Source organism: Choloepus didactylus, chromosome 10 (genome assembly GCF_015220235.1).
Source record: "Choloepus didactylus isolate mChoDid1 chromosome 10, mChoDid1.pri, whole genome shotgun sequence".
In the NCBI taxonomy this organism is placed as follows: domain Eukaryota; kingdom Metazoa; phylum Chordata; class Mammalia; order Pilosa; family Megalonychidae; genus Choloepus; species Choloepus didactylus.
The window spans coordinates 113055304-113070924 of NC_051316.1; the positions used below are offsets into that span (position 1 = coordinate 113055304).

The 15621-nt window shown below is 43.0% G+C and overlaps 1 protein-coding gene across 7 annotated transcripts in view; it reads right to left on the reverse strand.

Moving 5' to 3' along the window:
- Positions 1-777: 777 nt before the first annotated feature.
- PALM2AKAP2 (PALM2 and AKAP2 fusion) overlaps positions 778-15621 on the reverse strand; it is a 329309-nt gene continuing 314465 nt past the window's right edge. For 3 of the 7 annotated variants that reach the window (XM_037798291.1, XM_037798294.1, XM_037798298.1), the window contains 3 exons: positions 13966-14144; positions 9836-9874; positions 778-4720 (listed from right to left, as the gene is read on the reverse strand). In XM_037798291.1, coding sequence (XP_037654219.1) covers positions 4622-4720; positions 9836-9874; positions 13966-14144 — 317 coding nt within the window. In that variant the 3' untranslated portion in view covers positions 778-4621. The remainder of the gene's footprint in view (positions 4721-9835; positions 9875-13965; positions 14145-15621) is intronic. The other 4 variants (XM_037798292.1, XM_037798297.1, XM_037798295.1 and 1 more) reach the window with 2 other exon arrangements.

Here is a 15621-nt window from a genome sequence, read left to right on the forward strand (position 1 = left end):
TCAGAAATGTCACCCATTGTTACTATAGTTTGGATTTTCAAAGGGAACCATAATGCCCCTAAAATTCAGAACTCTTGTCACATACAAGTTGGAAGATGTGCCCATGAGTGTGTCATGGGTGGGGAGGGGGGGCTCAAGCAATCAGAGCAGGAAGATGTGGTTGGGAATCCTGGGGGGGGGAAGATTGGAAGAGTCAATTAATTGGGGGGCAGGGGGGATAAAAGGCAGCAGGAAAAGAGGCAGGAGGAAGAGGAGGCTGAGAGGAAAAGGGGAGAAAAGGCAGGAAGCGGGCAAGGATGCACAAAAGTGCGAAAGATTGAGATACAGGATCAAGGAAGCTGGAGACTGGAGTGGAGACACTGAAGGGAGGGAAGGAGGAAATCTGGGGAGGAAGCTTCCTGATTGACCTGTGGTCTTAGTACACTCCTTAAAGACTTTTGAAACTCTTTATTCTTCATGGAAGAGTCAAATACAGGTGCTGGGAACCTAATAACAAAAATTAGACCTCAAGAGACACACCCAGGGTTTGAGTTGGTGGTTTGTCCTGGTGTTTGCCCACCCATCTCTCTGGCTTTTGACTCTTCCTACCTCGTGTAGCATTTCTGTGGGTCCTTCCAGAGGCTTCTGGGGTCTAGCCTGGGTAGCTGGAGACACACTGCAAAAAGGGCTCTGTTACAGGTGGCAGAGCACTCCATGCAGATGGTGCTACATAGAAGCAGAGGCCAAGGGTGCTGTCAGGCCAGTGTTTGGACAGTCAGTCAAACAAGTAGCCATCAATTATAAAAACACAACACACATTGGGTTTTAATGAGAAAATAATTATATACTTGCATTGAATGCCTCACAATCACTATAAAACCGAAGCAGGATAATAACATTTAAGGTGGTTAACATATACAGGAAAGCCAGATACAGAGGATAATTTTCAAACACAGTATTGCTGCTTTTTTCCCTCCTCCTCCTCCAAAAAAAAAAAAACAAAAGTCTTTTGGGTAAAGAGCAACACAAAATCAAAATTGGCAGCTGTTTGCTGAAAAGTCAGGAAATTGGTTCTGTAACTAAAACTGGATATAGTCACCATCTCTAACACTTATGCTATATTTTTTCAATGTATGGTTTAATTAAATCCATCCTTTAGTTGGAAAAAATTTTTAATGATTTGTCTTCAGAGACAAGTCAACACTGGTGTAATGTTCCCCGTTATGCTTTATATATATAGGTAGGTGCAGGTGTGGATATATACTGGACACTGAACTCTATTCTGCTCCTATGTGGTTGTCTGGGGTCGGCAGCATGCATGGGGATAGAGACAGGGAAATTGCATCGCGTCCCCCAAGTAAAATACAACCCAGCCTCCTGCCACTGACAGACCCTGTTTCCCTAATTTCTGGATGAGAAAGCCAAGGCATGTCAGTACTTAATCAGCTCTGGGGGGAGGTGAACACCTAGACACGCTGCAGAAAGGAATACTTTCAGGAAAGCTCTTAACTTCTATAGAATCTAAATGTTGGTTATAGTTGAGAGTAGTAACAAGCTGGTGTATTATTTCGGGGTAGGGCTGGAGGCACCCCTGAGCCTCGGAGGCATCCCACGGTTTCTCACAAGGCAAGGCAGGGGTGCGTTTCCACTGGGCTCTGGCCCATCTTCAGAAAGGTCCAGGAGTTCATCTGGGATCCCAGAGCCCAGCCCAGGGCTATGTACAAAGCAGGGCCCCGTGTTTCTTGAATGAGTAAAAACCTCAAGAGTGCAGTGAAAATCTGGCTCTTCTGAGGGAACTGTAGTTTCTATCTTAATAGGATTAGTGAGTGGGGCAAGGAAATGTGCAGCAGTCATTCAGAAGGCAGCACGGGGTCGGGGGTGAAGATCAAAAGTCAGGGATGTAGGGGCCACATTAAACAGCTTTGTGATGATGGAGGGTCATGGAAACATGTTGGATGGACCAACGGACCCCAGCTCTAAAATTTTATGATATCCCTTAAGCAATAAGTGCTTCTGGATCAATGACTGTAGTCAAAGGCTAGTTTGTCTGCCTTGCAATCTTTTCACTTAATTGGGTGGCCTCATAAGCTTTCCTTTGGTGGTAAATTCTCTTCTCTGATGTAGGGTTAATGTGGGTTCACAGTTTCCTTCAAAACAAAACAAAAAATTTAAGGTAAGTCAGGGGGGCTATTAGCCCACATCATCTATACGGTCTCGTATAACATGGAGCATGTTTTATTTTTGTGTGCAACCACAGACCACCCTGCGCTCCAGCCACCCTCAGTGTGGCTGTGCCCGGGGACACGTGTGCTGCTGCCTCGGCTGTTCTCGTCATGGGTAGGCCTGGGTGACACCTCCTTACTGTTCAGTCTTCATTCTAGGTGTCCAGGGCCCCCGGCTGCAAAGCTTCAGGCAAAGGAGATCTTCTTTCCTGAGTGCTCCCATTTCACCAACCAGGACATCCGATATATCAAGGATTACATTTTCCTGGAAATGTTTGTATCCATGCCAGCTGCCCCCACTCAAAAACAAATACCGTGCAGTGGGGCTCTTACTAGTTTTGTGTCCCCAGCAGCTAGCACATTTTGTTGAATAATCATTCAGATATTCAGAAGACTAAAATACATAATGATACTGCCAGTTGCCCATGTGCTCAATTACAGATTCCCTTCGCAGTTTTAAAGGACCTGTTTTTACTTAGCACCCACCATTTGCCTGTGAATAAACTGTCCCCCAAAGTCGACACTAGTCTAGTAAAAGAAGCAAAAACAAGGTGCATAACATCTAGATACAAATTCTGTGGAACTGCTACTTGTCCAAATAACATATTAAAGCTTATGACATAACAATATGAAAAGAAAAATGAATTTTAGTGAGGTCTGACTTCATTATTGCTTTTTAAGACCAGTTTTAAAGCAAACGGGTGGGGGGAATGCTGGTTAGTTTTTCTCTCGTGGCCGGAATTGAACATTTTTCTCATCCAGAAATTTAGGGCATCCAATTATTGAATACCCTTATTGTATTGCTTTAAATGACAGAAAAGAGTAAAGCTGGCATCTTCTATAGTTTACTAAGCATGAATACAAAGCATGAGAATAAATATGATGCTTTCCTACATGTCAAATTACAGAACTGCTCAAAACTTTGCAACCGTGACTCATGCAAATACCATGTTCAGTCAATTTAATATTACAAATACTGCATCAGTTCAGTGCCTTTATATTCCTTTTCATAAAAAAGAACTTCTCAATCACTCCTGAAGCTGGCAAACAGCTTTGGAGGAACTAACTATATACCCATGTGTCATGATCATTCTGGAATTTTAATCCTCACACACACATTCTCACACGTGAACATTCACTCTATACACAAATACACAAAGGTGTAGGAATGCGCGCGCGCGCACACACACACACACACACACACACACACACCTTCTTTAGGATTTGTAGCTGATTCTAAGCCTGCACTTAAATTTCCAGGCTATATTTTTCTCTGTATCATCCTGAAAAACACTGCTTGCTCAGCAAAAATATCTATTTCCTTATTTTCCTACTCTCTCTCCTTCCCTTCTCTGTCTACCTTCATGACCTTTCTTTATTTTTCCCTTTCTGATTGATCCTAAATCTTCTGTCATTCTTCTTACTACCTCTAAGGCCTACTTCATAATATAAAATATAATTATAAACACTTTTGAATTTCTTGTCATCTAACTCTCTAAGGCAGATTTGCCTTTTTTCAATTATTGCCATTCTAAAAATACCCCTACCATCTTGAACCATGCTGTTCAATGTGTACAGATTTTTATACATATATATTCCCCAATCCCATCATAAAAATAGTTGTTGCCCACTAAATACAGTTTTCATATGAAGAAACATAATTATGAAAATGTGTTCTCATAAATGGCAGATCAGTCAATATTATAAGCAGACAAGATCCTACAGCTAAAATAATCTATTTGGTTTGGCTTTCTCCCCCTTTCTCAACCTCCTAATGTGGAATAGATTGTTTGCAACGAGAAGAAATATTGTCTTAAAAATAAGGATTTCATGTATTACAATTATTAATTGCTCCCAATTAAAAACAATCAAATGTAAGAGAAATGGAATCATAACTGCCTCCTCTGGGCAGATACTGAGAGAAACATCATTCATTTTATGGCTGCTGGAGTTAATGGAATTAACTCTGATGTTGCAAGTGGTGGGTGGGAAACAGGTGCAGAAAAATCCCCTACTGCCATGTAGACTGCGTCAGCCCGGGCCCTGCTCTAAGTGGCCCCATCTCCACCACCTGTTCTTCCTCATCACCCAGTGAGGCTGGTGTCAGTTGTCTGCAGCAGCCACGTTGACTGGCTTGCAACTTCTTTGTCCTTTTTCATCACTTGTGGATTGGTCCAAAACCAGACAGACAGAAAATCCTTTCTCGTTTGACTCCTGGGTGTCAGAGTTTGATGGGTGGATTTCCTTTCCACTTGATTTATTTATTTCTCATCATTGTACATTGCAGCTTCTGGTCTACCTAAGGATTGCGGGAGTTTGTTTGCACTTTAATAAATATTCCATTAAAATGCTTTGATTTGTTAATTTCTTGGTTTCTTGGCATTCCAAGCACCAAAGAAGCTTCCTGGATCAGAGAAAGTCTATTCGTTGTCCTCTTCCTCCTGGTTGGCATAGATCCCTGCCTCCCAGCGCAAGGCCAGAGCACTCTTTCGTCGGTTCACCCGCGTGGCCTCAAGGACCTGAAGAGTGAGGAGGAAAAAAAATTATGTAGGGTTCATGAGATGTCAATTATGTGTGCAAACCAACTTCCACTGTTTCTTCACTCCCTTCCCTCTCCCAACAGCATTGCCACGATGGGGGAAGTAATAAAACATCCAGTACTGCTGGGAGGTAGGAGAGACACTGGGAAAAAGAGGTGGGTCTGGGTGTACCTTCATCGCACAACCAAAATTCTTTTGCTATCTGATCCACAGTTTTCAATATTTAGATTTAATGTTCACAAAATATTCTGGAGAGTTCTTTAAACTAGACTTGACTCTGCTTCAAGTTTTTTAGATGACAAATCAGATCTCTACATGCTATATGGAACACAGCTGTCCAATAGAAACTTTTTACAATGATGGAAATGTTCTGTATCTGTGCTACCCAATATGGTAGCTACTAGCCACCTGTGGCTATTGAGCACTTAAAAAATGGCTAATGCAGCTGAGAAACTAATTTTATTTAATTTTAATTACTTTAAATTTAAATAGCCTCATGTGGCTAGTCACTATCATATTGAGACAGTGCAGCTACACATTTTCTTGGTCTCTTCAGAAACCCAGTAGACCAGAAAATAATTCCACACAACCGGATCAGTGTAGAGTCAATCCATCAAGTCTATGGACACATGTAAACTTTGATTATATTTATATCATGGAAGTCTACTTTGGCATAATTAAATGTTCAAGAGGCATTGAATGAAAAAAAAAATGAAGAAGGAAAATAGTTTCTCAGGACAATAAAAAGCAACCTGAGCACTGTGAGGCAACTTCAGAGCCAGAGGTGCTAGTGTCAGAAATTAAAGGTGACAACATCAAGGATAAGCAGCCTCGTCTGCGGACTCCTGAGGGGAGACCAGAGACAGTCAGCTCCAGCTTTAGTCTGATCAAGATGAGACTAATGAGAGGTTATCAACGAATGAGAAATGGGTCAATTTCATGACTGCAGCAAAAGCAAGCTCGTGCAGGCCAGTCAGTTACAGAAATTGCAGTTTCTGGTTACAAGAAGGACGTGCTTAGGATATACCGTTTCTGATTTTAAAAGAAAAGTCCAGCAGACTATAAGGAAGCCTTTGCAAGTTCTACAAACAATCGTTTTGGCAAAAGACAGTGATGCTGACAACTCCTGAGAAGCAAGGAGAAGCAGGTTACAGGCAGAGGTGAGAGCCATAAGCAGATTCAGATGGAACGTCTGGGGGTCCACCTCAGCCTGCTTCTCCGCCCCTTTGTTCAATGAATGGACCTTTTAGGGCTCCCATAAGCTTTCCTCTGGGAAGCTGTCCCCATTCCTCCCAGCAGGGACAGCTGGACGTGACATGTAGGATGTACTTGGTCATGTCTGCTGAATCATGATGCACTGTTAAACACATAAGTCACATCATAAAGTGTCTTGTGTATAAGGACACCATGGGCACTTACTCGATGTTTAATTATAACAAATTTGTAGAAGGGAAGCATGCTTCCAAATCTGGTAGAGGTAAATAGAGGAGCTCTCTGGTCAATGCACGGTAATAAGGTCCTGGGAAACAGCACTGAAGCGGACTTGGGAGTTCGTGACCTCTATTTCCATTTCTGTCCCTTTTGTTCATGGGCTCTTGCCTCTCAAGCTCCTTTATCTGTCAGATGGACACAGAATCTGCCCTGCCCACTTCACAGGCTTTCTTGGAAGAGGCCGAGTGGACTGAAGTCAGGCAGACAGGTTCAAATCCTAGTGACTATGTGACCTTGGGAAAGTCACTTACCCCTTGTGCCTCGGGTTCCTTACATGTAAATTGGGGAAAATAAAAACTACCACATAAGGAAATATATGTAAAGCATTTAGCACAGTTCCCAGTGCACTGTAAATTCTCAAACAATAACTGCTTCTCAAACATGATAATTATTTCCATTATCATGTGAAAGAACTTTATAAAGTATAAAGTGGTATTTGAATATAAGGCATTTATATAGGGGGTTTTACAGCGTGTAATATGATCACCTGTTTGCTTTGCAGATACAAACTGAAAGTTTAAAAAAAACAACTAAGGTTCTGGAAAAAAAATGGTCCTTATCATTTTCTATTGTTCTTTATATGGTTATTTTTGCCCTATTTTAATTGTCAATTAACCTAAGTAAATTTAGTTTGCTCTGTTTTTCAAGAACCCATGTTACCATCTATCCATCCATCCATCCTACAAATATTTTTTGGGCTACTTCCAAACGTCAGGCACTGTTCTTGGTGCTGGGGATGGAACAGTCCCTTCCCCCAAGAAGCCTAGTGACAAGGAAGTATAAATGGCAGAAAAATACTATTTATAATTATGGAAACAGTTAGCAGAACTTGGGACTGAACACCTATTTGTTGGAGCCCAAACAATCCATTTATGCCAATGATGAGTTCTCTCTTCTTATTTCATTAATTTGTATGGTTCCCTAACAGGATTGTGAATTTCTGATGAAACCTAAAGCCTCCAGTAATGGCACAGACAAGAAAATAAAAAGATCATTATTAAAATAGCTGGCAAGCTTGCTATAAAGCTGCCTTTGGGTTCACAAGGCTTATGTCCCAAGACCCTCAAAGCTTGGCTTTCCTACAACTGACAATTAGAAGATTCCCCAAACCCAAGGGAAGGGTATTTGAATGTGGATTTGTTCCATAATTAATTCAGACTATTAGGCTATGTGTGTGTGTGTTGTGGGGGTGGAGGAGGGACTGTCAATCTCTAGCAAATTTAGAGCTCTTATTACTTGTATTACTGCATATTAATTTTACTTTCTTAAGTCCATCCCTTTCTTTTCTGGGCACAAAAGCAACTTCCTCTTGGGATCTGATAACAGTATTAGGAACCAGTTACCATTTTAATCATCAGGACTATTCCATGAGATGAATGCTATTTTCACTCCCATTTTGCATATGAGGAAACTGAGGCACAGTGAGGTTCAGTGACTTGCCCAAATTACCCGGTAGGTAAGAGGAAAAGCCAGGATTTGAACCCAACACTCTGGGTGTGGAGTCCGTGCTCCAGGCCAAGCTACACTGCTGCTCAGTGGCCATAAGGGGCACAGAGGGAGAAGCCTCAGAGAAAGGCAGAAAACGCTCTCCCTAGAAACGGAGATGGGAAAACTAAAACATAAAACATAACAGAGGGACTCTAAGGTTTCACGGTTTTCACAAATTAATGCAGATTCATATCTGAAGGGGAAAAAACATCAATTCTCTCTGCGTAACCCTCTAATATTTTTCTCTCGAATGCTTAGTGAATTCAACTGAACTGTTTAACTTTGAATAGCAGGTAACATAGACAATTTTATTTTGGGGGTGTGAAACAAAAGACAGGTATGTTAAATAATTTGAGTTTCCCTAATTATAGTCCTACTTATATCTTTATCCCCCTGTCCCCTCTTGAAGATTGACTGAGTCCAGTTTTATCTTTTTAGGATATATTTGACCATATTTTCATTGTTCTCCGCCATGGTTACTCAAAGGGGATGCAGGCTTATGGCCTAATTCTCAAACTGTCTTCCCCTAGATGAGAAACACAATTAGACATTCAAGAAAGCACATCTAATAATATTCTCAATATTCCTTTTAGAACTTACAAAAGAAAATTTACTGATAATCAGCAGCTCCAATCTGTAGTTAACTAGAATTATTTTGCTAAATAGACAGATTTTTAAAAACGTTATGCAATAGGTTGATACAACTAATATGAGAAAATATGCAGCATTTAGTGAATGTGACGATGTACAAGTCCCATACCTAGTGCTTCTAGTCCTAGATATAAAAAAGAGAAACTCTCCCATAGGTACAGAAAGAGACAGGTATCAATCATTGAAACATTGCTTGTAATGACAAAAAACTGGAAACAACCTAGACTTCCATCAATAGGAGAATGAATAAATAGTGATATATTCGTTCAATGAAACACAATATGGAAATTACAATGAGTGAACTAGAGCCGCAGTATCAACCAGGACACATCTCAAACAATGCAGACAGAATAAAGGGGCAGGGGATACCACAATATGACACCATTTGTAGAACGTTTGAAAGCATGCAAAAATATAGTGTTTCTGTATATATACAAAGTATAAAAACATGCATGGAAATCATGAACACCAAATTCAAGAATAGTTAGAGAGAGAGAGGGAGAGGGAGAGAGGGATGGAAACTGAGAGAAGTAACAAGAGGGCTTCAGTTGTATTTGCAATATTAATTTCTTTCAAATCTATTAAGCAGATATAAAATGATAAGACGGGACAAAGGTGAGCTTTTAAATTTTATTGTTATATTATTGGAACATTTGAATGCCAGCTCTGTGACATTAGGGACTATGTCGAATGCTGAATTCTTGGAATCTAGAACTGTGCCTGATACATATTAGGCCCTCAATAAATTGTTGACTGAGCAAATGAATGAACAATTTGCTTTATATTTCTGTATACTTAAAAGAATTCCTTTAAAATAAAAAATGTGATAGAAACAAAAAACTCTGAAAAAATATTGGGCTTTCTCATAACACAGGGATTTATGAAACCATGAGTGTAAAAGGAAATTGTAGAAGAAAGAGGAGTCTTCTGGGAAGTTCAATGTTTTAAGGTGCTTCCAAAACAAAAATAGAAGTTTAAAGACTGGGGGTGGGGGGAGGGAGGGCTGGTTGGTTCACAGTTGGAATAACTCTCCAGTATTGGAGCTCTCTGGAATTGTGTTAAGGAAAACAAAGGGCTGGTCAGAATCAACAGCTCAGTCAGCTTGAACTGCATTGTTTTCTAACCAGAACAGAGTCTATTTTCTATCAATGCCTGAAGAAACTAAAATATTAATCCTAATACCTCTTCAGTTGTGCCCTCCAGCCCAAACATCTTCCAGATCCATGAGTGGGCAAGTTCTTCTGCAACCCCACCACACAGCACAGCACAGCATCATGTATCATTGTTGCATGTATCCCAATGTTTTGAAGTGGTCTCCCATTCAGAAAAGGCAGGAAGAAACACACATGGAGACAAGCCATCTTCTTGCCCTTTTCATTTACCCCATCAGGAAACGGCAAACCACAATGGCATGCACTTGGATCAAGCATGCAGGAAGACCAAGACAAACAAGTTGAAAAGTACCTCGGAAGTCACCTTGCAAGACAGTAACTTAGAGGTGTACTGGCAGAGAGGGAAAAGACCAGGGTTAGTACATGGCAGAGACACACCCACAGACCACTCCCCAGCCAGGAACCGGCACCACGCCAGGCAGACAGGAGGGGACGTGACAGCAGGGGGGCATTACTCACCCATGGTCAAGACCCGCTTCATCTGATATTAATTATTTGAAAGTCTGTATCTTTTAGACCCAGAAGATACTCTATTATTCTCTAACAAAAATATCAGATACGCCATACTTTGTTAATTCAAAATGTGTCACTTCCCTTTTCTGCACTTTGAATTAACAAGATTCCCTGCCTCCCACATATAGGCAACAAGCCACACACCAGCGAGGTCCTTGATGGCCATCTTGGATTTGCCAGAATCTCAGGTCAAACAGCCTTTTCTCTTCCTGTAGGCTTCTCTGAGCCCAACACAGTCCTGTAGCCTGAGGTCCCAATAAAAGAAGACCCTAACCACAGATAAGAGTAGGTTCAAACGCAAGGTCTGGGGAGGCAGATTCTCTGTGGCTGACCCAAGGACGGCACTGGTTCTACTGCTTGGGCAGCCCAGGCAGCTTCTCACATCACAACCTTGGGGGCCTGGATGAGTTTCCAAGATTGGGGTGATTCTCTGATGAGAAGAGCCTTTACAACACTAAAAGCTGCCTACAGGAAAAAACCAGGAGAAAATGGCTCGAGATCTAAGGGTAATGAGATAGAAAGACCAGTTTTGGGAAACCCTCTCCAGAACTGTGTTAATGACCTTGAATTTACACTGCTGAGGACACTGAGGCATTGATTGGGAGCACGTGGACTTTTTAGGTAGGATCCCACGCCCTTGATCATTGACTGCTTCTTATATGTAACATTTGAAAATCACTGTTCTGTAATGATGAGACTGATGGCTGACCAGTTTGGAGCTCTCCTCTTGTTTGCACCTTCCCTAGGGTGAGTGAGGACCCAAGAGAGAACTGGGGTAGCAGAGCATTGCTGCATGTGGCTGAGCTTCCTATCTGGCCTGGGGGTGGGGTGGGAGGTAGCACTAGCGGCAGACAGCCTTCCTTCAGCCACTCAGTGGGGTACAGCCACACTCCCAATGGGTTTCTTGGTCTGGATAGAAATCTGTGCCAGGAATTCTTAGAGAAGCAGTAACTGCCAGCCCCCAGCTCTGCCTTAGCCCAGGAGAACTGATGAGACTGTATTCAAAAATGAGGAGCTGAAAGACTTTTCTCAGTAATCAGGTCTTGGGGCAAGAGCTAGAGAAAGAGAGAACATGGGAGAAAAAACCCACTAAGAGTAGATCCTGGGCTAGAAATGAGTTGGGGGCTGAATGTCCAGCAGGTTGTGATTTGGACTAAGGCCAGCATCTCTTAAATTGGGAATTGGAAAGCAAATCCACCAGCATTTTCAAGAGCACTGACCCAATGGCCCACTGTCTTCTGAGGCTCAAGTCAGGGTGGGGAACACCTGGCCTAAAAAATCCTGTTTGCCTAAACCTTTCCTTACAAGGCACCAAGAAGCCCTTTGGGAAACTATGACTCACCAGTCCATTAAGAAGTACATGACTGATCAGAGATGGCATCAGACCCAGATAAGGGAATATTTCCACATAAGATAACATTTCCAGATGAGAGAAACCCACGATGAGAGCAGGGCTGCCACACATGGGTGGGCGCTGTGTGTACTGCACAAAGGCACCAGGCTGAGGGGGAAAATGGGGGCTGGAGCCCAAACCCAGCTCAACTCACTAAACTGTGTGCTCTGTTGCAGGGTTGCATCCTCTCTGCGGAAAAAAGGGACCACTTACTTGCCAAGTTGTGCACTCAGGGCAGGCTGGGTCCACCCACATGCATGCCTTTTTCTCTTACCCAAGCCCCGTACAGGCTAGTCAACCACCCTGGGTAAGATATGGTGGTGAGGACAGCAACCCTCCGTATCCAACAATTAGCTGAAGAGTCCATTAGTAAGTGGGCAGGAAAGAAGCCTTGTGTACAGAGAAATTCATTGGTGACCAACCCATATAGAATAAGGGAGCCAGCCCACATGAGCAAAGTCTGTGGCTCCTGAAGGGGCATGCTAATGGATGGGTTGACAGCTATGGCCAGTTGGTGATAACTTTTTTCCCACTTCTTGTCATTGACCTCTTTCATGAACTACAAAATGACTAGAACATCCACAGGTGACTTACAGTGGCTCCTGGGTAGTTGTGCTACGAGACAGTTCATGATTTAATTTTCCATCTTCTGCCATTCTCTGAGCTCTCAAATAATCACCTTGTTTCCAGCAGGAGAGACCCAAAAATGACCATCAAATGCTGCAGAGCTTCGCCCACACCACCTCCTGGCAGGGATCCCATGGGCCAGAGGGCCTCCCTGCCTGTCCTGCTTTTTATGAAGTGGGAAAATCCAAGAGAGCAGGCCCTGAGCTGGTGGCCAGGACTCCAGAACCCATCACTGCTGTGATGGGGTAAGGATTGGGTTGGAGGTACTGAACCTGTTTTGATGGTAAGAATCAAAAGATTTTCTCAGCTACGTTGGCAAAACAGCAAAACTACAGGCACAGCTTAATTTGGCTTCTCTATCCCCTTTCTTCGGTCCTTTACTCTCGTCAATATCATTGCATCTAACTCATCACTGTAGGTACATCCTAATGATCAGCTTATTTTGTTTTTAAGTCTGCTGTCTCTTTAGGAAGCACAATTAATATGAATTCTTTTCATTCAATTCACTAAGAACTTGCTACAAACACATGGTAATCTCTGAGGCTCCAGAAAAGGGCTGGCAGACGTGACATAATGGGCAGAGAAAAAGTCCTACAGGCTCGGAAAGAGCTGCCGGCCCTCTACACCGAAGCGCAGCATCAGAATGTCTGTCGCAACCAAAAGGGCAGGCTCCATCCCAATGTGCCACGTGGGGTACAGCCTAGCAGAGTATCCACATCCACGTTCAAGGCAGTTTGGGTGTAAACACATGGAAAAGCCTGGGAGACGCCAAGCAAGTAGTCCAGCTGCTATCTAAGTGTTTGCTTTCTTCCTTTCTTTACTACTAACTATATACTTTGAAAGCAATGTTCTGTCTCTGACCTCCACTCCAGAAATCCTTTCACTTCTAGTAAGGAATTCCAACTATGGGCTCTGTAGCACTCAAGTTGAAAGTGACCAGATAACTTATCATCCAAACTAGGACACTTTAAAGAGGGAAAGGGGATGCTATTAATAATAATACTGGGGCAAACAGCATAGACAGGAACTGTCCTGGGTAAATGGACAGTAGTTTCCTCTGACCCAAGCTACTTGTGACCTAGGTGTAACTGGGGGGGAAGGGGTGATTACCTTAATGAAAGATAAGAGACGGTGCCAGGAGGCTCCCAGGAGGTTGGCAGAAACACTGAGGCTGCTCCCCAGTCTCCTGACTGGAGAAGTTCATCTTCAGCTCATAAGCCTCTTGCTTATACAATTCATAAGCCCTTTGCTGGAGAAAAGGAACTGCAGATGGCTTCCTTCATAGTTAATGCACAGGTCTTGTGCAAAGTTCTTGAGGTTAGGGGGGACAGCAGGGAGGCTGTGTGGTTTTTTAACTGTCATTTTAAGTGGCTCTTTCCTCCCAAACTGTACACATAGGCATAGCAACAGCCTAAAGCACACTCGGTCTGTTGAGCACTGCTCAGCATTTATAGGGACTGTCCACAGAGTAGACTCTGAAGAAAGAGCCTCTTCATAGTTCTCCTAGAGAAATACAATCTCTACAGCTCAGGCCAAGAGATGGGAGACCTCAGCTCCCTGGTCCCAGGTGGGAAGCACCCAGAAATCCTTCCCCACGCTGCCCTTCTCTTGGTTTCTCTACACACCTACATCTCATGCATTAGCCTTGCCGAGGGGTAGAAACTATAGTTAGCACCCAGAGGGTCTGCTTGTGCACGATCAACATTTTTAAGAAATGAGGCAAAAATCCAACCCCCAATCCAGGCACATTAGGTCACATGTTCCAAAGGCAGTTTTGGAATCATGATACTGGGCAGACAACTTCATACACATCTGTGCCTGAACCGGAATATCACACACCATGCGGACGCTCACTCTTGGAGACGTGAAAGAGGAAAGGAAACACTTACACTACTATCATCCATTCTCTCGCGCCTTTTAGATTTGTGTGTCTCATAGTCTTCCATGAGGGTCTGCATCAGATTCTTGGGCCTCTGGGATCCGGCAGCCTCTTCAGGGGGTAAGTCAGGCTGCAAGCTGGGGCCTTCGGTTGTGGGGGATGGAGGAGGTTTGACTTTCTCTATTTTCCCTGAAACAACATGAAGAGAACACCCTTTCTAAGCTCATCTGCTCATGACTGCTTTCAGAAAGAAGAGAAAACTGACAACAGCAACTTCTGACATTGATAGTGGTATTGGAATGATAGTTAAGTGCAAATTATTTTATCACAGGGATCAAAGCACTTAAGGATAATGTCACAAACTCATGCAACAAAGACCTCGAGGAAACCATCTAAAAAGTCAGAAATTTTGCAAATATATGTCAGGCAGACCAAGCAGGCACTGGCACCAGTTGTTCTTGAGATACATCTTCTATCCCAGGACATAGAATTAGATTGTCAGAGGTGATGGCGCCTTGGACCCTTAGAGACCCACTTCTTACAGATGCAGACACCTGAGGCCGCACAAAGAGAAGGCCTTGCTGAGGTCAAGGGGGGCCAGTGATGGTCCCCAGGTCTCCTGGTTTAATTGCCAGGCTCCTTCCTTTCTATCAGAGGTAGCAAATTGTCAGCCAAGCTGCCCAGACTTTTTGCATGGACAGCACAGTGTCGTAAAACCTTTAATGACAACTGGGCTTCTTCCCAGGGCATGACAGTCTCACACTGGCCAGCTTCATCTGTTTACCTTACCTTCCAGGGTCCTGAAAGCATTTGGGTTTGAGACCCCTGGACGCTAATGAATGAACACCAACAAAGGCAGCTTCAGTGTTGCAGAAAAGGTGTATACTAAGCCTGGGAATGATGAGACTTCAGCTCTTGAAATGCTTTCCAGGAATTCTCAGGGTGAGATCAGGTCTATAGTTAACTGAATGGTGGTGTGGTGAATCTAGGCATGGAGAAACTTTTACTAGCATCTGCATTCTTCCCTCTTGGGAAATGCCTGGTCCTGGCTTCTGGCCCATCAAGGGGTGGGTTTGACTGCAACAGAGCCCCATTGCACCTCTAAATATCATTGGGTACACCAGTTATGACTTTTCCAACCATGTCCTTTGTGTGTGACACAGCTGGGATCTGCTGAGCAAGGAATGTGGAGAAAATACACACAACGAATTGGGCCATTTAGGTCCAAAAGTTTGGTAACCACTAGGAGTGGCCCCTTCTAAACTTGTAACTTGGCAACTACCTGATGTAGCTAGAAGTACAAGTGAAGCATGGGGTTTCTATGTGGGTTGTTGTAACCCTTTGTGGGGCATAGGCTCCTTCCAATGAGGTCAGGAAACATAGCTTTTAATTCTTGCTCTTCCATTAACCAGCCAGGTGGCTAACTATAGACAGTCATTTAAGGTTCTCCTATTCATCTTGAACAGACCACTCAAGTTCTTCAAGCTTCAACATGTCTAGCTGTAAAATGAGAATTTTGGAAGAGGCTGTCTTTGAAATCCCATATAGTTCAAACATTTTGCTTTTCTATCACATACATTTGGCAAGAAGATCAATCCTTATCGATTAAAAAAATAAGCATGTGGCCATCAAATTTGGGAATCATATGGGAAGTGGTTTTCAACAT